Below are 24,760 nucleotides of genomic sequence, written 5' to 3'. Positions count from 1 at the left end.
ATTCCATGAAATCTGGTTATCTCCCCTTTGGTTGATCTGGTTCCCCCACTCTGATTGGTCCATTTTCCCATCACCCAGATCACTCCCTTTCCCCCTCTTGCTACAAATACCTTTCCCCCACCCACTTCTCACTTCTCTTCTCCATCCACCACCCCGACAACCAACTTCATCAACCACTTTGGGTTTCCATCAAAAACTCCACATTTTTCATCAAATCCAGTCCTGAAAAATGGCTCGTACCAAGCAGACTGCCCGTATGTCTTCCTTTTTATTACATTTATCCTCGCTGTCACTGTCGCTTCACCTGAGATGAGTCTTGGAGTGCGCCCCCACTTTGGTGTTACGCCTTACTTATTCGGGTTGAAAACATCGACGCGTGGACGCGTCCCTTACACAAAAACAACATTTGACTAATCTCACTTCTCTTACAGGTAAGTCCACTGGTGGCAAGGCTCCCCGTAAGCAGCTCGCCTCCAAGGCCGCTCGCAAGGCCGCCCCCTCCACCGGCGGTGTTAAGAAGCCTCACCGTTACAAGCCCGGTATGTTCATCCCGAATCATCATATGATCTACTCTCAAAGACATTACTAATAACTCTTCATAGGTACCGTCGCTCTGCGTGAGATCCGTCGCTACCAGAAGTCCACTGAGCTTCTGATCCGCAAGCTCCCCTTCCAGCGTCTGGTTCGTGAGATCGCCCAGGACTTCAAGTCCGACCTCCGCTTCCAGTCCTCTGCCATCGGTGCTCTTCAGGAGTCCGTTGAGGCCTACCTCGTCTCTCTGTTTGAGGACACCAACCTGTGCGCCATCCACGCCAAGCGTGTCACCATCCAGTCCAAGGACATCCAGCTGGCCCGCCGTCTCCGTGGCGAGCGCTCTTAAATGGCCTAATATGGTGCCTTTTTCTTGTTGACACTTCTGGGAAGGCGATAAGGGGTTCTGTTTTTTCTTTTTTACGATCGGCGACACAATGATGGGTTTTGCTTTCGAATATCAATGGGTTTCGGAACAGGGTTGTTTCTGAATTTTGCGTTTTTACTATTTCGCGTGATCAATGCTACTACCATACCTTCAACTTGGGTGGTTAGTACGTGGGCATGTACATTACAGGATTTATTCCTTACCACGGTGCCTTAAGTGCCTTCTCATGACATAGACGCTGAAATGCGATATTCTATGCTCCTATGATTCAATCTCTTTCCACTTCTTTCTACCGTAGTCAATAGTCCTTAGTACAGACCAGGTCCTTCCGGTGTTGTTTTGATTTGGACGCGTTGTGCCCCCCCACTTGATCACTGGGTTCGGTCGCGTCGACCCTGTCCGCGGCCATGCCTTCCAAGGTTGATCTTTGACGGGTGGTGTCGCCACTCCACAGAGGACTCAAATCCTTTGTTTGGATTTTCTCTCCATCACAGAACCATGTTTCACTTCTTTCAACTCTACGAAGGTCCCAAAATGCTTTCTTCATTTCATCCAGATTTCCAAGGTTGCATTATGCCCCTGGCCTTGCTGCTATGCGACCGGGAAATGCACGTCCATGCATAACAACTGTACCTGAATGAAGATCTGAGCAGGATATGTACACCGAAGCATACGGTGTTAGATCCAGCCAAGTCTAGATTTACTCTGAGGAGGACATGACTACACTGACTCTGTCGCTGATTCTGAGCATTGACAGCTGAACATAGAGGCGCACTGACCAGGACTGTCTGTATCGAGTCATATGTGGATACCGGAGGTATACCATGATCCAAATTTCTATTCTTGATTTTCAGCCCCAACAAAGTAGAAAATAATTCAAAATGAGATATATGGATTCAAAAAGTTTGGAGAATTCTTTGACACCAATATTCTCATGTTTTCATATGATTTGCATGTAAGATCATGATATTTCAATTTGATAATGTTAAACAAGGACCCAGTCTAAGTGGGGCATGGCGCTTTGTCCATACTCCATCAGTCCTTAAGATCAAGGCAGCAAGGCAGACATCTAGTCGTATGACCAACCTTGGAAGTATGTGAACAGCTTCCAAGGTTCAAGGTCCAAGCCTAGGCGTCTACCAATCTGTTTATGGCGTCTGGATTCATCCGAAACGCGCGTCATTGTTGGTGTTTCTCTTAAGAATTATCCCTGATCTGTTCCATATGAGAAGGCGAGGTGAGGGAGTCGGTCGGAAAGAGTATCTCTGTGGAGATATTCCATGATTTAGGCATAGAGTGCAACATGTGGACTATGTATGTTGAAGAAAATTCATTTAAAATGGAGGGGAATTAGATGGGCAAAGATGATGATATTGAACCTGGACCTTAGCCTAGAGCTATCAAAATGGGTGGAATGATGAATGTGTAGTCCCTGAGCAGAGATAGCTCAGACAAGCACACCACAGCGCTTGGTAAAGTTTTCGTTTCTATTCTCTTCAGCAGCAGCAATTTTAGCGTGACGATCAGCATCTGTATTCCACTCGCGTGGAATACGCCAAAATTGGATATCCAATCCTTCCTCATCTGCCCGCTCTATCTCCCCAAGTAGACACTCCCAGAGATCCCGATTCTTGACCAAATTTCTCGAATTTGTTCGCCATTCCCGGCGAATCCATCCAATTATCCATGTTGTAATCCCCTCAACAACGTAGACGGAGTCCGTTGCAATGACCATGGTTTTGAATCCTTCCCCAGACCAAATTCGGAATTGACAGGCTGCGATAACAGCCCGTAGCTCAGCACGGTTGCTTGTTTGAGGATGGAGGTCATTTCGAGGACCTTTGCTCTCAAGGGCGAAGCGGACATAGTTGTCTGCTGAGTGTGATTCTGGCCTGAAAACAATGCCGCAGCCAGCCCTGGGGTTCGCGGTACCGTTACCGAGACACGCCCCGTCTGTGTAGACGAGGAAGCTTCTTGGATTTTGTCGATGAATGAAGCGTTTAACCGGGGGTGTAGCACGGTATCCAATACCAGCTGGGAAGAGGAGCTGTGGGGTGATCTCGTCATCCGGAGGGATGAACTTCTTTGGAATGAGTCGCCCTGTGCCGATTCTCAGTCCGTTCCTCCGATCTAGTACGATGTTGTGATCGACGGTAGGGTTGTAACTGATAATAAATCCATGCTCGAGACCGGGATTAAAGGTGGGGTCACCGAGAATAAATCCACGTGGGCGATCATTCGGGGGTTCAATAGGGCTGTCTCTAGGGCGAGACATCGTGTGGACGAAGGAGGGTGTGGAAGGTGATGTGAAAAAGAGAAAATGCAAAAAGGCCAATGAAATTCAGGCGTGAGATTGATGAGACAATTTTGACACACTCTAGGCAGAATACATTAAAACTGTCTTGTTTTGAAGTGATCTGTCACAGCTAACGATGGAAAGCCTTTGGAAGGCCCGAAGGATATTTTTGCCAGAGACCCTCGACTCGCCTCACCCCTTCGGCTTGAATAAAAAATATCCTCTGGTCATTTTCTTGCTAGAAGTAGTAGGTACAATGTTCTACAGGTTGTAAAAGTTCACACTTATTCTACTAATTTTGGTTTAAGGCTAAACTCAGAGATTGAGGTAAAGACGATAATATTCAATTCAATACAGGCCTAAGGGCCAACCTTGGAAGAGCTATAAAGAAAACCTAACGATAGATGGAAAACCTCAAAGGTAAGAAACAGAGACTGTAAGTAGGTAGCTTTAGCTTAGACACGTGCACCAATAATTGGGGCAAAAATACTAGGAACCTCGTCAAACCGAGCAGCGAAATCAGCATGGCCATTTGCCTCTGTATTCCACGAGGGTGAAATATGCCAAAACTCGACGTTTAGTCCTCCGTTAGGTCGATTACGTGCGTTTTCTAGTTCTTCAACTAGACATTTCCAGAGATCATAGTGGCAAACCAGGAACCCATCCCTTGTAACCCAGTTCTGATGTGCCCATGCGTGTACCCGAGTTGTAATACCCTCGACAATATACTCAGAGTCAGTAGCAATTACCAATTTGTTGAATCCATCTGAATCCCAATTTCGAAATTGGAGAGCCGCAATTACAGCACGCAGCTTAGCACGCTGAGTGGTTGGAGTATGATCCTCCCCAGAAGGTCCCCTCATTTCAAGGGCAAAGCAGGAATAGTTTCTATAATCATTATCGATGAAATTAGTTTCACCAAGAGCCCGAGCAGATCGCGCATCGCCCTTATAGACAATGCTACAGCCGAACAGTGGGCCCTCGTCCTCGATATCTAGATATACGCCATCCGTATAGATGAGCATACATTTATCATCATCCCGGTTGATCAAGCGGTTTACTTTATGCGTCACTGATGCATGGGGTATTGTAGTAGGAGGAAAAAGGGTCTCTGGAGTCTCCTCTTCATTGGGAGGGACGAATGCCTTAGGATGGATATTAAGACCACTGGGACCATCCAGAAGCTCGGGGCTAGGAGAATCGCCTTGCCTCATTTTGCAACGTTAGATTTTGTACTTGAGTGAAATTGGACTGTAAGGTATTAGTGTGATTGCAGTGAATAAGGCTGAAGATCTGAAAGATGCTGATGGATTCAAGTTGCTGAGTCGAGAGATAGCAGTGGATGACCTTTATTTTATACCAGTAGATGACATCTCGATCTCCATGGCTTCATTCAAGTTTCAATTCCTACATAAAGGACTCTCCCGCTTTGTATTCATACCTATCTTTGTACTATTCTATGAATACATATATCTTTTCTTTGCAATCTACAGTGCAGTTGTTGGTCGAGTATAGACATACAAAGACTGCTGGTTGCGTGTCTTTCGCCACATTTTTGAAGCTCTGAAGGCACCATTTGAAACTAGAAACGTCAGTTCTAATTCCAGAAGTCCATACCTAAAAAAAATATTTTTCATTTGGGACACCTTTCACCCAGTGCGTTGAAAGAGGTAAATGTAAACTTACCACTTGACCGGGACTACCCGTCAATGTAATATTATGCCCTATCTCTAGGCATTGATGGCCTGAGGTCACAAACCCATCACATTAATCCATTGATCCTTAGTGCTTAAACAATGAACTTTGATCCTGGTCTGGTTATTGAATGAATACTAATTTCAATCGAAGCCTGCATAATGAGTCATTGTTCCTCGTGTATCAGGTTAATTCGAGCCATTGACTTCGTCTGGAAATTACCTGTTGACTGATTCATCTGGCATTTTCTCAAAATCGGGACCAATATGTAGCACTTGTATATATCATCATTTGGTCCATCATCCGACATGTGCATACTACTACTATGGCACCTCAGTATAGTACATACTTGAATTAATTTGTGCCGATCCATTCAAAAATGATCCATGCGTCCATGGCTTACAAGGCTGGCATAAGTTTCCTGGCCCGAACTTGCTCAGCCTCAAATGGGCCGAAACTTGAAGGATGTCTCAACACGCCCTGTCGGAGACGGGACCCAACCTTGGAGCCTTGGAAGGCAGCATCATCTATGCATGATTCGTAATTTGACCCGCTGACGTGCATACTATTGGAACCAAATATTATGTACATAATAGTGTACATAAGATGAATAAATTAATGTTCAAATGTTGACGTGAGCTTCTAAACATGAGCTTTGTAAGCACTTGAGATAACCTTGGAAACTCGTAGTTAAGATTAACCCCGCGACCCAGTGAAAGCTCAACAGCTCGGGGCGGGGTTAGACCAAAACCGCCCACTTGATGCAGGGCAACCGTCATATCGGGTGTGGCCCTTGCACTAGGAGCATTAATCTCGAATCTCAATCTCCGAAACCCGAAGCCTCTCAGTATGTACTTTGGGTAAGAATGCTCGGGGTTTTGGACCGGGGCCTCGATTTTAGATTCAGTATTAGTATATAGTCGGTGAAAGTTTCAAATATGATACGTGGAAACTTGAAGTTAGAAAGGTGGATAATGGTATATCATCTATTCATCAAGGTTCACACTACATGAAATTCTCGAAGATGCCAAGACTAGATTGATGTCTCACATTGCGAGCTGACCACTTAAATGCTTACGGTGTTGCCGAGTACCCGTAGTGACCCGGCGCACAATCAAACGTGGCTTTGCATAAGGAACCACGTGACATACCCGTTTTCATGTACTTTATACTGAGCTTTGAAAGAATTGAAAAGGGGGTTTAACTTGAGAGTATGATTTATTATATGTAGATATAGAGTAAAACCTAGGAATTATGGAGCAGCATTTAAAATATCTTTTTTTGAAGTGGGATAGTCATATCACAGCTCTCTAGATCTCAGGGTCACCTTTATACAGGAGAACCGTGGAATGACTCAGGCTAAATGCATAAGTTGAAGGTCTGATGTGGATCCCAACACCAATGGATTCTTTCATCATTTTACCTTGTGAATGGCCCAGAGCTGGCTCCCTCACACTACCTATGGGCGCTTAAGTTATGCACAACCCAACATTAAATCCAGAGACCGGCATACCTCCGGGCCCAACCTTGGATGAGCAAGAAAAAAAAATTAAAAATTAAAAATGAGGACGCCACGAAAAGGGACCTACGTATATCCACCTGGCTTAATTAAATAGTGGCCCTTGCCCTGAATTGGCGATTTCTCTGTTCAATTTCCATATGTTTTTGTGATCTTAATTGTGATCCTAATTGTTTGTGGTAACATACTTCGTCAATTTACCACGCTGATTCCGGCATAATTGCCCCCCCGGACCCTCATCGGATCTCCCCCCGCAAACAGACCATAATAGGCAAAAAGAAAACCAATTTACACCTCGGCTCGAACTTGCACATATAGTTCTAGCTTTCTCTTCAAGTTCTCCACAATCGAGTGTTTACATTCCCCGACTTATACGACATCATAATCTTGCCCACAATGTCGGACATTGAAAAGAGCCCCGAAAAGGGCCAATCACCTGAGAAACTTGAACCTACGACTCGAACTAAGATCCCATACTGGCGAATGATCTGCGACCAAGGTGTTGTCACTCAGGAAATTATCGACTATCCCTATGTTGGATCTGGAACAGATGAGGATCCCTACGTGGTGACATGGATTGACAACGATCCTCGTAACCCTATGCTTTTCAGTGATGCAACCAAATGGGGATATACCATGATCGTCTCAATTGCGACCCTGGCTGTATCATTGGTCTCATCTGCATACACTGGAGGTGTCCAGCAAATCGAGGACCAATTCCATATTGGAGACGAACGTAAGTTATACCTTGCCTCATATATAGCCTCGAGAAGTTTACTAACTAATATTCATAGTTGCCACGCTCGGTGTTTCGCTTTTCGTCTTGGGTTTCGCTATTGGACCATTGCTCTGGGCTCCTATGTCGGAACTTTTTGGTCGCCAGATCCTCTATGTCATCACCTACGCTGCTCTTACCCTTTTTAACATCGGAACAGCCTGTGCACAGAACAGTTGGTCGCTGATTATCCTTCGATTCTTCGCTGGTTCTTTTGGATCCTCCCCACTTACCAACGCTGGTGGAGTCATCGCCGATATGTTCCCCGCAAAGCAGCGAGGTTCCGCGATGAGTCTCTTCGCCTCCGCACCATTTCTCGGTCCTGTCCTTGGACCTATCATCGGTGGTTTCTTGGGAATGAATGCTGGCTGGAGATGGGTCATGGGCTTTTTGGCTGCCTTCTCTGGAGTTGTCTGGATTGTGGGATCTCTACTTATGCCCGAGACATATGCGCCTGTCCTTCTTCGACGCCGTGCTGAGAAGCTTTCTAAGCTCTCAGGTAAGATCTACCGCAGCAAGATTGAGATCGATCAGGGTAAGGTCTCTCTTACTGAGGCATTCAAGGTCGCTTTGTCCCGCCCCTGGATCCTCCTCTTCCGCGAGCCCATTGTCTTCCTGTTGTCGCTCTATATGGCTATTGTGTACGGTACACTGTATATGATGTTTGCGGCATTCCCTATTGTGTATGAGGAGGACCGTGGCTGGAACCAGGGTGTGAGTGGATTAGCCTTTTTAGGTATCATGGTTGGTATGCTTGCTGCAATTGTCTACAGTCTTTGGGACAATAAGCGGTATATCAAGACCGAGGAAAGGCACGAGGGCTTTGCTCCCCCTGAGGCTCGTCTACCTCCCACTATGATTGCTGCCATCACGATCCCTGTTGGCTTATTCTGGTTCGCCTGGACCAACTACCCTTCAATCCACTGGATGGCCAGTATCGCAGCCGGTGCACCCTTTGGCTTTGGAATGGTGCTTGTGTTCCTCGGTATCATGAACTATCTCATTGATGCATACACCATCTTTGCAGCTTCCGTCTTGGCCGCCAACTCCGTTCTGCGTTCATGCTTCGGTGCCGCATTCCCTCTGTTCACTACTTACATGTTTGACAACTTGGGTATCCACTGGGCCTCTTGCATCCCCGCATTCTTGGCTCTCGCTTGTCTGCCCTTCCCCTTCTTGTTCTACAAATACGGAGCTGCGATTCGCAAACGCTGCAAGTTCGCCGCTGAGTCCGATGCTTTCATGCGCAAGATTCAGGAAATGGCCAAGGCCATCCCCTCTGAGGAAGTCGACGTCAAGTTCGATCGCACCGAGGCTCCGGCGCCCAATGAACCCCTGTCCAGCGACTCCGACGAAGGATCCGCTGTGCAGCGAAGCCGCAGCCGTGCCCACTCCACAGCTTCCTCCTTAAACCGAGTTCCTACCTACGAAGGCAATCCATTTGATATGGATCGCGTCAACACCAAGGACTCCTTCAAGAACTAATTGACACCCTCAACACATACCCCTACACCTGAACATCCTCTCACGCTCGTGGTATCAAATACCGATGCCCGTGCCTTATAATCATAGTTTCTATTGACCGTGTGCATTTCATCACCACATACGATTATCATTGTTGTTGCATCCCACAGAGTTGATTTCTGTGCGCTTATGGTCTATACCCTTACCCTTTAAAGGGATGAGTTTATGCGTTTTACGCATTTCAAAAAAAGCGGCGTTTCTATTAGATATGACTGAATATAATGTATTTTCCAAACACTTTATTCCAATGTAGATCTATGGTATCAGATTGAGATCTCGGCCCAACTTACAAGGTTGAAGTATATGGATCGGAGTTAATCGGGAGTCATCGGTCGGCAGCCGAGTGCCGAGTTCTGCTTATTGCGTGCGCTTTGATTTTTAATCGTGACTACGCTATCCTATAGATTATTTTTTTTCTTCCCGCCATTTCTCCATTTTGCGAAAAAAAGAGTTATTTTTCTCTGTCTGTCCTTTCCCTTTCGATATATCCTTCTAGCCTTGAATCGCCCGGTCAATACCTCCGTTATCGCTCCTTTGTATTTCGCCCTTATCGCCACAATCGGACCTCCGCCCCGATAGGTTGGATTATTTCGCATCGGCCTTTGTCTTTCCTTCATTGCACCAGAGATACGAAGTCGATGTGCTTGAAGTAAGCCTTGGATATGAGTTTATTACAGAGGGGGCTCACAACCCAAGTGTCGGCGTTTGCGACCCGTTCCCGCCCTCAGTCGATCACCTTCGGAGTTCGATCGCCTCTGCGCCGAGTACGACAACCTCGACGATACAACTCTCAAGCCCCTAAGCCCGAGACACCGAATGAGGGTCACCATATCGCTCAACCGAATGCCAGTGCTACTGCCGCAGGCGCTGCTACGCCAAATACTGCGACAGCGGTGAGCCGGTCTCGAGCGTTTCGCGAACTTGTGAAGGCCAGCCCTTTGGGTACATTTGGAAGATGGTATGCTCGTGTACAGAGTGAGAGCCCATACAAGACTCAAATTTGGAGCTCCATCATCATTTATCTATTTGGTGACTTGGGTGCGCAACTATTATTCCCATCGGACGATCAAGCGCCTAAGGCCGGTCAGAATAAGGCAGCAGAGCTGAAGAATGAGGATGAGAAGCCGAGCTTTGGAAGCAGTTATAATCCATGGAGAACGGTGCGACACTTGATGATTGGAGCAATCTCTAGTATTCCATCATATAAATGGTGAGTACAGCAATCTTCTATACGTCGATTCCGTCCCATACAGCATACTAATCATGAAACTCGCAGGTTCATGTTCCTTCATAATAACTTCAACTACTCCTCGAAGTTTCTCTCCATCTTGACCAAGGTTGTGGTTCAACAAATGTGTTTCACCCCTGTCTTTAATACCTACTTCTTCAGCATGCATTCCCTGCTTGCAGGTGCCAGTTTTGAAGAAACCTTTGAGCGCTTGAAGAAGGCACTGCCCGTCAGTATCACCAACAGTGTCAAGCTCTGGCCGGCGGTCACCGCATTCAGCTTCATGTACGTGCCACCAGAGTTCCGGAATGTCTTTTCTGGCGGAATTGCTGTTTGCTGGCAGACATACCTGAGTTGGTTGAACCAGAAGGCCGCTCGTGAAGTTCGAGAGGCTGAGGCTAAGCTTGAATCCGCTGCCTCGCACACGATATCTAGGAACCTGCTCCCTGCAGCTGGAACTGCATAAAAAATAAAGCCATATTGGCTTTGGCTTTTGGAACTTGTACAGATTTGATGTCCCGACATATTGGCGTTTGGGGCTTTGCCATAGTGTCTTTCTCGGAGCGTTGTATTTGCAGATACCAAGATTAGACCATAGATTATTTACCAATAGACTAGAGTTTCCTTTCGTTTATTTTATCTCAATATTAATATAATAATCTGAATTGTTATAACTATTGCGACGAATGCTTCATAATATAGTGGATAAAGCGCCAATTATCGGTACCGGTTTCCTAAAACAACAGCCATGGATATCTCAATCTAACGCGCAATAACGCACTCCGCATCTTCAACCCCCGCAGGCCATGAGCCTCCTTGATTGTCGCAGGCGTTTCCTGCCCTCCACAAATGTCCCAGCATAATGACCCTGACAGCAGCGACTACGGATCTGACTTCACTCCGGATGAGGAAGTGCTAATTAACCAGTTACTTACACAAGTGGCTACGGAGCACGCGCCCGCCGAGTCCGCCACCCCAACGAGTTCCTCCACGCCCAGAGCAACCCCTGTCTTTGCGACCGCGAATAATTTAACCCCGACAATAGCGGCTGACACTGCGCTTACTGGATCTTTACAGCCTGCGTCTTTCGCGGCTATTGTTCCGGATATTGAAGATGGTATTGAGCCACCAGCTGCCAGGTTGCCTAAGGTACTGGGTCGGGAAAAGCCTCGTTCACCGTGGAAGCAATACACTCGTCAGACATGGACGGAAGTCTCATCTGCGCGCACTGGATTGGCGGGGGAACAACCCAGGGCGCAATCAACAGTGCCCTTGCGTCTGGTATGTGAAGGAGATTCGAGACATGTTTAACTCGCAAGTTGCGACAGATTTGGATTTCGAATTGGGCTGACGTATTGATATCCGAAGCGTTTAGTTGAAGACGCTAATTCAACAGAAGGTCGGCAAAGAGAGCGAGAACGCGTCGCGGCGCGTGAACAAGAATGGACACAGCATGAGCAACTGCTGCCGACCTTGGATCCTCGGTCCCCCGTTGAGCGATTCCGAAGACCTCCTCACAAAGCTTTCTCTGTTACGGATCTGATTTCACCTGCTTGGTGCGAGCTACAATATTGGTATACCTTGACAAAACATGGGAGAAAACGGAGGACCCCGGCCATGAAGACTGGTAGCGTCGTGCATAAGAGCCTCGAGGATCAGATATACACTACTGTTCCTGTGGAGATTACCACCAAGGAGGATGCATGGGCTCTACGGATATGGAACGTGATTCAGGGATTGCGAATGTTGCGCCAATATGGAATCACGCGCGAACTTGAAGTTTGGGGACTTATTGATGGGGAGTTGGTCAATGGAGTCATTGATCAGCTTTCCTATGAATGTCCGGATTCAGAGCTTGAAGCCACGGCTGCGAAATTCTATGAAGATGCGGTGGCGTCGAGAGCTGCTTTACCGGAGTACCAGATGTCGCTCTCCGATTTCTTATTATCTTCATCCCAGGGTGGGCGACGACTTTCAGATCTAGGACAGACTGATTCGATGGATTTGGGTGGAGCGGTAGATCCTGCACCTACACAGGAAACTTCACCAGCTGCGTATGACCTCCCACGAATTTACATGACAGATGTGAAAACGAGAGGTAGTCGTTCTATCCCAACAGTGAAGAGCACATCATTTCGGCCCACTTCTCTCCAGCTGCAGCTTTATTACCATATGCTCAGCCGCCTTTTGACGAGTGATGATGTGACAATCGATCTCCTCGCAGAAAGGTATTTGCTTGACCCTGAAAAGCCATTCACCGACGCCTTCATTATGGAAGTTGGAGGTCTTAACGATGAATTTTTTGATGCCCTTTCCTCTCAAGAATTCGATCTTGATGATCCGCCAACACCAGAAGATGTACGGAGGATCTCGCATGGTTCTGGTTCTGGCTCATCCAGTCCACCACGAGCAAGTCAAGACTCAACAAGTATCTTGTTGACTCACGGAAACTTGTCCAAGCTATGGGCCTACATGAAAGAGCAACTCCGATACACCTTCATGCCAAATATCCCAGAAACAAGGTCCATCGCACCATCTATTCCACATCATACTCAACCCGAGCTGCTACAGGAGTATCCTACTCTACTCTCACCTGTGCTCACAGCGCGGTTTCTATCCTCAGCTGCCACAGATAACCTCGAGTCACGACTATTGGGAAGCCGATCTTTCCTATTTGATCCTAATAACATGAACGCATATATTACTGAACAAATGGAGTGGTGGCGCGGTCAGCGTGATCCTAACGGAGTGGGTATCGCAGAAGCGTGGAAATGCCGGATTTGCGAATTTCGAGATGAATGTACATGGCGCCAAGGACATGAATGGGCTCTCGCAAGACGTAATCAAAGACGGAGCACCAGTGCCTCTGCAACTACTTGAGGCTCTATCATAGATGTACGATATTGGATAAGTAGATTCACAAAACTACTCAATGAAAACCTTCGAACTAGAACTTTCACCTCTACTCCCACATACAAGCTTGGTTTAATCATGCGGTTCATACCTGTTAAATTAATGAAAATTGAGAATAGAGGTTTAAAGCTCAAGATTCTATTCCAACTTGAATCTCACATTGGATAACTCCGCATCTCATCCTCCTTCCCAAGATCCAACCCAGCAGCAACCTGTTCCGCATGCTTCGCGTCCAAATATTCCAACAAAACCTCCGCATACTTTTCCTTCCCCTTATACCTCGAAACATCATCTCCCCAACTCCGAACAGCAGACGCCAACCGTCCCGGAACATACGGCTCCTTAACAATCTCGGTGACGGGCTCAAAATACGTGCGAATAGTAAAGACCACCCCACCAGACCGCGGTAATCTTCTGAGAGACTGTCGCTCAGATCGGAAGAAATGATGCTCAATCGCTCGATTCTTCTCCGCCGTATTCCATGATACCTCTTCCGAGTCTTCAGATCCAATACTAGGTGACCAAGCCAGCTGGTCATCTACCTGGATAAAGTAATTATTGCGAAGAACAGGTTCCTCAGGTCGAAGACGACGGAAGAAGTTTGTCATACCGCGCTGCAACTTCTCACGGAATTGAGGCACGTCACCGGATGTGTGAATTTTTTCTAATGACATCCCGAATTTATCGCTTAGTCGCCAGAATCCCGCGAGGAGGATCGCTCCTGCTAGGAGGTAGTATTCACCGTCTGGTCTCTCAATCATTATGGCGAGGTCATCTTGGACGAGCCTTGCAGCTGTTGCCATTGGGTCTTCTGGAAGTGGGCGTTGAGTTATATTGAATGTTTCGTGGGTTACTGTGTTGGTTATTCCAGTTGGTGTTTTCTGGAACATGTTGGGATATCGCTCGGGTAGGTAATTGCAGCTTTGAGAGGGTTAGTTTGAGTCATTTGGAGTGGTCTGCTTGGTTTATTGTACTTACAGCTCTTCTAGTAGTTCTATCGCGGCGTCCATGGCTTCGGGTGCTGTTCTGTAGCACTTCTCGCCGCGTTCTTCGATGCGCTTGGATTTGTCGGCATGATACTTGAGGTAATGATTATCGAGTTCTTTGTCAGATGGAGGTATATGTTAGCTGGAGTTCATTATAGTATTTTCGTGCATTTGCAGATGAGCTCCTACCTATCCATTCATCCCATTTCATACTCCGTAGGCCCATTGTCGTGAAATAATTCCTAATTAAGGTTTCAGATACAGAAAAATACTCCTATTTTGAATGGGTATGCACTCACGGGCCATATCGAAATGGTCGGTAGGGAATGGGCTTCGAAGTGTGAACATCCCAGTCAGGGTATGGGGCAGCAGTTGGTCTCTTGAAATCAGACGGTGTCCATTCTGATGCATGAAAGATTAGTTATGAAATCTTAAATATTTATGCGTCATACAATTATCGAGGAAAGCGACTTACCTCCGGGCTTCCTGATAACCTTTTCTCTGGCACCTGGTCTTGATGTAGACTTCTCCAGGTCTGGAGTAGAAGGCCTGGGTGCTTTATTGGACGCATTCCATTTTCGGACCACAATGGTAATGATGTATGCACAAATATTCAAAACCAGGAAAACACCTATCGTATCCTTGCTTGGAGTAAAGCTCCCTCGTAGGGAGTCTGTCGCTATCGCCATGGATGCTGATGAAATGTATGGACATGTATCGAAAACAATGCTCTAAAAGGTCGTGGATGTATTCATAATAATATAATCCGAGAATAATCGAATATGAGACATGCAATTTAGTACATCCATATAAGCGATACCTGAATGACTGAAAATTGTAAGGTCATCAGATAAAGTAGCTCTATGTAGGCGGGGTCAACTGGTGCCGCTTTAACGATAACAGAGGTGGAGTGTTCCCCGCGTACATCCCAGTCTGGCTGCATTCGACCCATTTAATAAGCACCAAGCTTAGTTACTCTAAAAGGACCCACAACTTGTTTACAGCCCTGGAGTTATTGACCTCCAGCATCCTGTTGCTATTGTACTGATTAATATTACCATCTACTAAATGATACTCGGGATAGATGATGGTTGAAAGGGAATGATGGATTGAGCTCAACATCAACATGTGATAGAGTATATGACAGGAATTGAACTGTCAAGGGTGTGGACTTATAGTGGGAAGTATGAAAAGGTCAAATGGTACATAGTGGAAATTACAAGAAAGAAATAAAAGATTGACCTTAGAGAAACCCGAATGTACTTGTCCACTCATGTATGTTTGTTTGTTTGTTGGAGGTTGGGTTGAGATTGTTTTGAGATTGCACTCGGAGCTTCCTCCCCGCTGTGCGTTGTATGCCCTGCAGATTGTGCCACCCCCTGCATGTCGTAGATTGTGTTATACACTTGGAGCTTCTTCTTCCCTGTGTGTTGCTGTTTCTGCAGACTGTGCCACCACCTGCATTGTCGAAATCGAAGGAGGGAGGGCGTCGGAGGGAGGGGGGGGGCGGAGGGAAGAGGGCCAGGTGGAGCCTTAAGAAGTGGCTGCGTGGAAGGTTAGTAAGTTCTTTTTATTGATAAGAGTATGGATCACTTGCCTGTCCACCAAAGCCCATAGGAAAAAAAAACAAAGACCCATTAGACCGTGAGAACCATCAAACCAGACCATGGTATTGTATTGCAAGAGAATGTTTAGATGTGTCAAAGACATCTCAAACTTGTAAGAAGATGTTGATCATCAGAGGAAATCATCAAGTAAGATAAGATTGAATTGCTAAATTCATGTTGATGAATGGATAGACTAATGGATTGACGGATGAAGCCTAAGGTCTTGAGAAGACCGAACGAGTCTCCTCTTAGCAAGGTGTTGCTAGTGGCGCCGTGGGCAGGGCTCTGTAGAGCAATCAAAATACAAATCCCAGGACAAGACCATGGGCACGGAAGGCTCACCTGTGGGATTGATGCCTTGACCAAGGTGACATGTCAAGATGAAGGTCATGTAGTTGATAGGTCAATGTTATGATGGATGATGTATGGGTTGAAGGACGCGTCAACAAGTTTATGTCAACAAGGTAATGTCATGTCAACAAGTCATGATGGAAGGACGCGTCGACAAGACGTCAATAAGGTCGTGTCAACAAAAGAGGAATAAAGACAAGGTAGTCTCAGAGGATATCAGGTCAAGATTGCCATTAAGAGAAGAAAATGTAGAGAAGTTTTGGGGAAAAAGGAGGAAGAAGTTCTGAAGCAAGAGAAAACCTGGGAATTTATACCCTGCTGTCAGGGCTCCCAATGTTGGAAGGCGTACCCAAATCACTCGCACAGCTCTTTAAATCGACCAATAAGAACCTTGGGATCACCACGGAAGTACATATGCCTCGTTCTCCATACATACATGGCTGCCACACGATGCTTGGTTACCTCCCCACAATCTGAGGCTCTGGAATCAGTGGAGATCAACGTCAATTAACCGAAGATCACCCACATAGAATAAGCGAGCCAACGAGACTTGAAGAATCAGCTAAGCGAATCAAGAGCACATGGACAAATGGATCCATCTTTATCACAATGACTCTTGAGGGTTAAAAGGACCCGTGGACCTCAGGATCGGCGGCGAGAAATAATTTGACTCCATCATAACCTTGGAACCTTGGAAGCTCACTCTTTTGAAATCTTTCCTCTATACAAGCTAGATTATTTTCAACACTATACATAGAGCATGTTTATTCTTTTTTTGATGTCGAGACTCGGGAATATTTTGAGTGTCAAGTCCACATACTAGAAGCGGGCCGATCCGGCATGGAGTTAAGCTTCCCGAGCCCCGGAATTTTGAGTGTGCCGACCTTGTATAATAATAATTGTTATTATTTGCGCTATGAATAAGTGGAGAGCGGGTAATGACAGGTCAAGAATGCACTATTCTGGTCAGATTCAGAATCTCGTCGTCTACTTCGTGCCACGTAGTCATACATAAACAAACTGCAGCCACTAGAGGTCCCCGGTAAATTGGGCGAACAGGGGTCATCCAGAGTCCAATAAAATCATATCTTGACCCTCCTTCTTGTCACAACAAGGATACTTACTTATATGACCTGTCATACCTACTGGACCTGATAGGCACTGGTTATGAGCTGCCTATAATAAGCCGCGATTTCTGCACGTCAGTGTCTGTTTCCAGTGCATCTGTTCAGTCTTCAAAATGTTCCCTCCAGACATCGTAAGAAAATAAAAAAGTGTTATAATTCCTCCATAAAAACGTGCAGATATATTTGACTCGTTTATCGCTCTATTTTTTTTCGTTGCCATTTTTCCTTTATCTTTCAGTATGGCTCCGAAGCCCCGGAGCCCTGAGATAATTTGTGCTGAATCTATTTCCCTTAATCATCTTCTACATGAGATTCCAGAGAAACCGAGCCCAAACCGAGTGAGTAATTTCATCTTCAGCCGGGTCGCACCATAAATTCCCTTTCACCAAGGAACGTGACTTGGTAGAGACTCTCTCGTTCCTTTCTAAGACCATCGATGGCTCTGAATACATCCCCGCAGTCTGTGTTGAGAAGGATTAAAGTGGAGACTCCCTGAAAGTAATTATCGCAGTCAATAAAAGCCGCCCGAAGGATAATGACGACATTCTTCGAGACCTGAAAGAGGGACTCGAAGAGATTTTTGAAATACTCCACACTGCAGATTATGGTTGTATGTCCCTTCTCTAAAGCTTTGATTTGAGTGTACTAACAGAAAGTGTAAACCAGAAAATAGAGAGATTTCTCGCGATATTGAAGCAAAGCTTCGCGAGTCTATCATTGAGATGTGCTCTGCCCGAATACTGAGTCGTCTGCGCTTAGTCCCCAACAAACGCAAAAAGACCCAGGGGTTAACCGACCTCAAGGAAAGATTGGCTAAAGCCAGCAGGGCATTCAAAGTATAGAGCATCAGAAGCTCCAGAAAGCGAACCTGATTGAGGCATCAGTGCAAACTTTATCGAGTTTGAAGGATGTGATGCAGTTGATCACCAAATGGTCTAAATATCAAGTTCCAAACAGCTTGAATGAGTTCCTGGCGGGAATTTGGCGATTGAACAAAGTAGAGAACCTATCTAAACTCCTGAAGCTCATACCAACCGGCAAGTTTGGCTTGGTTCAGGACTCAAATTTTGCTACCAGTTTATTCAATATGATCAGCAAATTGAGCAGATATCACAGGATTCCGAGGGTTCTCTATCGCTTCGCCAAGAAATTCCCACTTGCTCGAAATATGCAGGTTCAGCTAGCAGAGCTCCCTCCAGAAGCCTTTGATCGACCTGACCGGTCTGGGTATGCACCAAACATTCAGGATGTTGCATCGCTCTTAGTTATAACCAATGGGCGTGGCTTTGAAGTCTCCGAGATCTCGAAATGCATGAAACTGGCCAAAGGCGAAATCCCTTCACAGGGGGTTTCAAAGCGGACATGAAAGATTCTCAAGGAATCAAAAATCAATTCTGAGATTCAGCTGATTGCGTATTGCGAGATCAAATCAACACCGGAATTGTTTCCTCGAGTAATCGCTTCCAGTAAGGATGCCTGTTACCTTTGCAAGGCCTTCATTGAGATGCATGGACGAATGCATACATCGCGGACTCATGGGAGATTATATTCTGGATGGAGAATTCCATCGCTCTGGCAGTTCAAAGATCTACAGAAGAAATTTAACAAGGTTCTCTTGGAACGAGCCGGAAACACCATTGGTGCGAGAGTGATGAACTCTCATGCTTTCCTTCACCCTCAACCTCCTTACGAAAGCACCATTTTTCCTCTGTCAATCTCAACTGCAACAGCAGCTATGTCACAGTCAACAAGCACATTAAAACCAGCAAGTGTATTGCATCCGGCGAGTACATCAAGATTAGCGAGCATAATGCATCCAAGGAGTGCGTCGCGTCTAGAGATCATTTAAACAAGTCCAATAGAGACTACAGTGACAGAAGAGCCGATTGTGAATGGAACAACGACATCAAATGCATCAATAAAGTCTTTGGATACTGTTTTTGATCTTGCTATAGGAGGGATGAGATCGCTCGGGAGTACTATGAGAAGCGGACCTATCTTTGTATCAGGTTCTCTTGAAGTTCACTTCGACGTGGAAAGAGTTTCAGATTCCGCATCAACGACAAAGAAATTTCAGTATACAATTGAAAGTATGGAGTCCAATTTCGCGAGAGAAGCTCCGGATGAATCGTTGGTTATTGATCCATCAGGCCTCCTGGATGAAACAACATACGAGCTCTCAAAAGATGGTTCTTGTTATATCACATTCCAAGATACTACTCTGAGAATTACTTCCTGTCCGTGCGAGGGCTAATTGTGTCATGCACATATGGATAATAGAATATCTTGAAGCGCGAAGCGCATGAATCCTAAATACATGATGGAATACATGGACAATGCTTCTTTACTAGGCAATAATTTCTATATAGACAAGCCTTGGCATCATGACTTAATAGACTAGGTGCTGCATTTTATTCAGGTTCCATCATCGGGTCGATCACCCGAATGTGGATCAGACAGCATGCGTGCTCAGTTCTTCTCATGAACAAAAAGCAGCAAGGCCTGTGTACTAAAACGGCAGGAGAACGCTAAATCATGGTATCAATGACATGCTAGTTCGAGCTACATCAAAGATAACGTTGCTGGTCTCGCGCCATTGACCATTCTGGTTAAGCCGATGCGAGGTCCTTCCTTATCTTCATGTGCTGGAAAGAGGGGAAGAAATGCATGCAACATCCGTCTGTTTAAGGCCGATGGATCCGGGTTTGCATGTAGCAAGGCTTATCGCCTGAGAAAAGCGACAATCAGCCAGTAAGATGGGTTATCAGCTGTGAGGGGCTGCTTATCGTTGACCTTGGAAGTATTGTGTGAACTCATAGAGGGATTTCATTTCCTAATTGGGTAAAGTGAGTCGTGAAATAAAGTTTTACCCCAGATTATCAACATTTGAAGAGAATTGCATTAAGGATTTAGAATATTTGAATCTTTCAAGGTTAGTAGGAATCTACGTGACTCGTCTCAAGGGTGCTGACGTGGATGGACGACTTAATTCTAGATTGAGGCCAGAATCATCCTCTACAAATGAATATTTACACGTAAACCTTCAAAATGGTATAGATACAATAATGCTTCGAAAATTTTGCACAAGTAAACACAATAGGGGACTTATACAATGCCGGACTCAGCCCTGCGTTGTAGGAGGCAGTATTGGCCCCACTTGCGCTGGAATTGATCAGGAATAAATGGCAAGTCTGGCACCCAGATTAACCGACCCAGAAGTCCTGTCTCAGCCGTGTCTAGGAACCTTGCACAGGACAGGGTCTCCCACTGAGTGTCCTGGAGGATGTAGTGAGGCTCAAGCTCAGTTTCCTCGCGCCCTGGGAAATAGGAGTCGACCAAGAAAGAGCATTCGGAAATATCAGTCTGAAGAGCCAGGTTAGCGAAGTAAACTGAAAGTCGTGGTTCGTTACACTTACGTATTTGCTAGGATCTTCCAAATTGAGATCGTTCATACCAGATGGAATCTTCGACGCACCCTCCAAGCGACCGAGAGGATTCGAAGACTCCGGAAACTCGCCCGGTAACAAACCGCGGAACTCGCTGCGAATGAGCTTGGCGCGCATATCTTGTGGCAGGAAGTACGATGAGGGGAATCGATACCACTCTTTACCGATGCAGACCGAGTTTCCTGTCTGAGCGACATCCACCTGCTGCAACGGCTCAAAAACCTTCAAAGGAGCATTGTACGCTGTCACCATTCCTAGAATGCGCAGCATGCCGGCATTGAGAGCCAACAGAACAACAGACGAAGCAACAATAAGCTTGAGCTTCGTGGGAATCCGGCCCATTAATTCCTTTGGATTGCTAGATCCAAGATAGGTAAGAATCAAATGGAATGAGAGAGCGGCGTTCAGGGCGAGGAATGGGTATGCGGGGTACATGAATCGCTCCTCCTTGTGAGGTTGAATTGTGAAGATTGCAAACCACATATAGAATGGGGAAGTCAGCGTAATCGAGCGCATAAATTTCTGGACGGCCGAAGACTGAGAACTGAAAATGACCTGCAGCACTAAAAGCGGAGCTGCTAGCATAGCGAGGACAAACCAAACATTGAAGTTGAGCAGCAAGTTTCTGATGTAGAAAGCCCAAGGCTCGACGCCAAAAATTTCAGGTCCCTTGCCTTGGCCTCCAAAGATATTGTAAGCTACAATATTCCAGGGAACAAGAACCAGCTTGCGGAAAAAGGCATAGTCCACGGCAACCTCAAGAGCTGCAATGGCAAGACATCTCATGGCGCCGTCGATAACAGCGAAGAGAAGCGAGCCAAAAGAGCCAGAAAGAATTGAAATAATGCCCTCCGAAGCCAGAAGAGGCACGATCAGAGCCCCTGCGAATGGCCAGCCAACAATCGCACCAAGAGAAAACCACATGATACCCTGAGCGATTTTTGGTCCACCTTTCAAGTCCAAAAACGCAGCCAGCCCAAGCATCGAAGTGTACATAGTGAAAGTGGACGGCAGGAAGGCAGTCGAGGCATGAAACATACCAGGGCTGAAGATAACGACCATAAGGAACAAGAGACCAATGCGGGGATTAAGAGATCGGCAGATAGATGAGTATAACCTAGTCTGGCATGCAGCACAGAAAATGGCCAGGAATACTCGGATCACGTAGAATTCGGAGGTCTTAGAGTGGACAAATAACGAGCCCAGCTTTCCAACAAAGGCATGGAGAGACACGTAGAGCCAACTTCGGATGGAGTAGACAGGGGAATACTCCCATGTTTGAAGCCCATATCCATGTTGAAGGTAATGAGCTGGCTCCCAAAAGTTGAATATTTCATCGCAATCTTGAATTGGGGCCACGAATGCCGCGAGGCCATTGGCAAGGAGGCATACGTAGAGTGTAATGTTTAGTGGGAGATAGAATGGAGATGGAGGAGGGCTGTAATTGGGATTATTAGCTACTACTATCAAACATCTATGTCAGTGAGACTCAGTCCCATACCGTTGTTTTGCTTTTGGAGTATGAGAATCTCCAGAATTGGAGCTCTTTACCCCGGCCATCTTTGTGCTGGATGTTGCAGATGTGTTGAATAACGCCAATCTTCGGCGCTAAGATAAACGATAAGGCGGAGCTTGTCCGGTGGCCGCTACGGCAACTGACGCAGATCCGCAAAAAAAGTTCCCGCAACTTTTTTTTTGAGAAGAAAGTTCCTTCAGTCGCAACGCATTTTTAAGCCAAAGTTTTTTTTTGCTTTCTTATCTGCATCATCATGAGCGACCAAAACACTGTCCCCGTTGAATCTGCGGGTGTCAGTGACGGCCCTCCTTCGAAACGACCCTGCATGGTCGATACGCCGCCTATCGCAAACACACCGGACGATGGTAGTGATTTCTACAACACTCCCTTGAATGCTGGAACGCCAGTGATCGGTGCGACCCCGGAGGCTATTGCGCCTGTATCAGAGACATCGGGGGTTGCGTCTACGATGCCCATGATCCCTGGGTTGGGCCTTGTCAATGCATCCAACGGTCAATCTGAGGAGCAACCGGCGCAACCTATCGCTCTGGCACCAGTCAAACAGGAGTCAGATGTACCTGTCAACCAGGAAGAGAATGGAGATGGCTCGAATCAGGCGGAGGCCAATACTAATTCTGCCCATGAACATCACCAGACTCCAGCTCAGGCTGAGCCAACGGTTGAGGCGAACAGTGATGCGATGGAAGTCGACGTGAAAGCCGAGCCCAGCAGCACAGAAATTCCCACCGAATATACGCAAGAACAGCCACAAAATGCACAAGGAGAAGAGGAGGAAGAAGAGCACCCTGAATGGGAAGTCGACTCCGACCCATACGTATCATCTTCCGACAGCTCGACCGATTCCGACTCCGATGACAGCGACGACGAGGATTACCCAATTCTTAGCCCTGAAGAACAAGCCCGGATACTCATGCTTGCCGAAGGTGGCTCCGATGACGAGGGTGATAAGGGCAAATCTGGTAGCTATATCCGTTCGACCAACGAGGTTGCGGATGAAGTTTTGCCCATTCCCGAAGTCACCATTACTCCCGAGATGAAGATCATCTACCTCGGAAAAGTCCAAGCAGCTATTGACAGTGCTGTTCTTGTCGAGGCAAACACATCTGGTGAATACCAAGTCCTAGAGTCTGGTTCCCTGCTTTGTTCAGAGGACCGCAGAGTTTTGGGTGTCGTATCTGAAACCCTTGGCCGAGTTGAGCACCCGCTGTATACCGTTATGTATCCAAGCGCGGAAGAAGTGCAGGAAAAGGGCGTGGTCAAAGATATGCCTATCTACTATGTTGAATCTCACTCTACCTTCGTCTTTACCCAGCCACTCAAGGGTATGAAGGGTAGCGATGCCTCGAACTTCCACGATGAGGAGGTTGCTGAGGATGAAATGGAGTTCTCCGATGACGAAGCTGAGGCTGATTATCGCAAAAAGCTGAAGCAGAAGAGACAAGAGAGGAAGGAAGGCAAGGACGGTGGCAAAAAAAAGGGACCCCCCAGGACCTTCAAAGCTGAGTCAAACTGAACTCAACTACGATGAGGAAGGAGGCGAAGAGGGCTACACACCGCTTGCTCGTCCAAAGAATCTCCACGAGATCATGGGCTCTCGCGAAGCACCCATCGAGGGTGGGGAGCGAGGACCTAGCTTCCGTGGAGGTAGAGGTCGTGGCGGCCGAGGCACTGACCGTGGCCGCGGCGGTCGTGGGAGAGGTGGTGGTGGACGAGGCGGCCATGGTGAAAGAGACCAAGACCGTCGACCTCAGCATCAACAGGCCAGCGGTTCTTCATATGGTCAGCCAGCTCCGTCTCCTCAAGTTCAGCAAACTCCTTACGGCCAGCCGGCCTATCCCCAACAGCAGCCCGCTTTCAGCATGCCCCAGCCTTTCGCTGGTTTCCCACAATATGCCCAGCAGTATGCGCCACAGCAACCGGGACAAGCTCCTCAAGGCGCAGTTCCGTCACCATTTCCTTTCCAATTTCCTTTCCAACCTGGCTTCCCTCAGCAAAATCCATTCCAAACCATTCCACAGGGGGCACATATCAACCCTCTGTTCTTGGCCGCTTTGCAGCAACAGCAGCAACAGCAACATTACCAACAGCCTCAACAATACCAACAACCTCAACAATACCAGCAACATCAACAACCTTCTACACAGGCACAACAGCCGAACCCATCTATGAACTTTGAGCAGGTCAAAGCCCAGTTGGATCTGTTGCGGAACTTGAGCAATGGTAACCAGGGACCTCCTTCTTAGTTTTGCTTTTAATACCTTTTGTTTCCCATGTTCACCTTGGATATTTCCAAGGTTGTGGCATGATCTTGATATTGAAACATTTTGCATTTGGAGCGGGGTCAATGTGGTTATATGGATTTAGGTTTAAAAGTTATTGATTTATCGAAAGGCATGGGAATCTCCCCAAGGTTGATGGACATATCAAGTATAGAGTACAAGTCATTACGTCGCGCTTCGGCTGACACTGTAGTAGCGAAAAAAGGGAAAGGTATATCCAGGGCTCCTCAGCACTCGAGCGCTTGGCTAGGAAGCTCAGTTAAATGGACACACTGGCACTCAGTGCTATATCATCTCAATCAGATCAACTTGTAAGCACCCTGTAAGCACCCATGACTGCCCAGGTGTTCACATCCTCTCAGGCAGCCATGTTCACATACTTAAGTACTCAGTCAGAAGTATCCTTAAGTGACTGTTGACCTACCCATCTATGTATGTAAGTACCTACGGGGTTACCTACGGTATGACGTGGAAGGGAAGGCTAGCTGCTTATAGTTGGATCTGGGAAAGTGGCAGCCCTAGGAATAAGCATAAAAGTGCAGGAACCTAAGTAGTAAA

General features: G+C 46.6%; 10 protein-coding genes across 10 annotated transcripts; 6 read left to right on the top strand and 4 right to left on the bottom strand.

The window, feature by feature from the left end:
- Positions 1-229: 229 nt before the first annotated feature.
- hhtA (histone H3) lies at positions 230-880 on the top strand (the record flags this gene model as incomplete). The annotated part of the gene is made up of 3 exons (XM_057090271.1): positions 230-254; positions 432-539; positions 603-880. The coding sequence occupies 3 exons, from the start codon at positions 230-232 to the stop codon at positions 878-880; spliced, it is 411 nt and encodes a 136-aa protein (XP_056945012.1).
- Positions 881-2,366: 1,486 nt separating this feature from the next.
- N7483_006833 (uncharacterized protein) lies at positions 2,367-3,194 on the bottom strand (the record flags this gene model as incomplete). The annotated part of the gene is made up of 1 exon (XM_057090270.1): positions 2,367-3,194. One exon carries the CDS (start codon positions 3,192-3,194, stop codon positions 2,367-2,369), a length of 828 nt encoding a protein of 275 aa, XP_056945011.1.
- Positions 3,195-3,670: 476 nt separating this feature from the next.
- N7483_006832 (ribonuclease H-like domain-containing protein) lies at positions 3,671-4,429 on the bottom strand (the record flags this gene model as incomplete). The annotated part of the gene is made up of 1 exon (XM_057090269.1): positions 3,671-4,429. The coding sequence occupies one exon, from the start codon at positions 4,427-4,429 to the stop codon at positions 3,671-3,673; it is 759 nt and encodes a 252-aa protein (XP_056945010.1).
- A 2,396-nt stretch (positions 4,430-6,825) lies between these two features.
- On the top strand, positions 6,826-8,689 carry N7483_006831 (MFS transporter; the record flags this gene model as incomplete). Its single annotated transcript, XM_057090268.1, has 2 exons — positions 6,826-7,165; positions 7,224-8,689. The coding sequence occupies 2 exons, from the start codon at positions 6,826-6,828 to the stop codon at positions 8,687-8,689; spliced, it is 1,806 nt and encodes a 601-aa protein (XP_056945009.1).
- A 701-nt stretch (positions 8,690-9,390) lies between these two features.
- Positions 9,391-10,422, top strand: N7483_006830 (Mpv17/PMP22 family protein; the record flags this gene model as incomplete). The annotated part of the gene is made up of 2 exons (XM_057090267.1): positions 9,391-9,938; positions 10,005-10,422. 2 exons carry the CDS (start codon positions 9,391-9,393, stop codon positions 10,420-10,422), a joined length of 966 nt encoding a protein of 321 aa, XP_056945008.1.
- A 383-nt stretch (positions 10,423-10,805) lies between these two features.
- N7483_006829 (exonuclease V) lies at positions 10,806-12,836 on the top strand (the record flags this gene model as incomplete). Its single annotated transcript, XM_057090266.1, has 2 exons — positions 10,806-11,237; positions 11,325-12,836. 2 exons carry the CDS (start codon positions 10,806-10,808, stop codon positions 12,834-12,836), a joined length of 1,944 nt encoding a protein of 647 aa, XP_056945007.1.
- A 188-nt stretch (positions 12,837-13,024) lies between these two features.
- Positions 13,025-14,544, bottom strand: N7483_006828 (heme-dependent oxidative N-demethylase family protein; the record flags this gene model as incomplete). Its single annotated transcript, XM_057090265.1, has 5 exons — positions 13,025-13,790; positions 13,848-13,971; positions 14,045-14,097; positions 14,155-14,257; positions 14,331-14,544. The coding sequence occupies 5 exons, from the start codon at positions 14,542-14,544 to the stop codon at positions 13,025-13,027; spliced, it is 1,260 nt and encodes a 419-aa protein (XP_056945006.1).
- A 2,635-nt stretch (positions 14,545-17,179) lies between these two features.
- On the top strand, positions 17,180-17,420 carry N7483_006827 (uncharacterized protein; the record flags this gene model as incomplete). The annotated part of the gene is given in 2 exon segments (XM_057090264.1): positions 17,180-17,282; positions 17,299-17,420. The coding sequence occupies 2 exon segments, from the start codon at positions 17,180-17,182 to the stop codon at positions 17,418-17,420; spliced, it is 225 nt and encodes a 74-aa protein (XP_056945005.1).
- Positions 17,421-20,045: 2,625 nt separating this feature from the next.
- Positions 20,046-21,946, bottom strand: N7483_006826 (dolichyl-P-Man:Man(6)GlcNAc(2)-PP-dolichol alpha-1,2-mannosyltransferase; the record flags this gene model as incomplete). The annotated part of the gene is made up of 3 exons (XM_057090263.1): positions 20,046-20,303; positions 20,357-21,824; positions 21,888-21,946. The coding sequence occupies 3 exons, from the start codon at positions 21,944-21,946 to the stop codon at positions 20,046-20,048; spliced, it is 1,785 nt and encodes a 594-aa protein (XP_056945004.1).
- A 209-nt stretch (positions 21,947-22,155) lies between these two features.
- Positions 22,156-24,166, top strand: N7483_006825 (RNA-binding snoRNP assembly protein NAF1; the record flags this gene model as incomplete). Its single annotated transcript, XM_057090262.1, has 2 exons — positions 22,156-23,386; positions 23,412-24,166. 2 exons carry the CDS (start codon positions 22,156-22,158, stop codon positions 24,164-24,166), a joined length of 1,986 nt encoding a protein of 661 aa, XP_056945003.1.
- Between the last annotated feature and the right edge of the window lie 594 nt (positions 24,167-24,760).

This window comes from Penicillium malachiteum (genome assembly GCF_028827825.1).
Source record: "Penicillium malachiteum strain IBT 17515 chromosome Unknown utg000003l:1.0-4950554.0:1.0-4952489.0, whole genome shotgun sequence".
NCBI lineage: Eukaryota > Fungi > Ascomycota > Eurotiomycetes > Eurotiales > Aspergillaceae > Penicillium > Penicillium malachiteum.
Note: the sequence above shows the minus strand (reverse complement) of the source record. Positions and strands in the feature narration are given on the sequence as shown.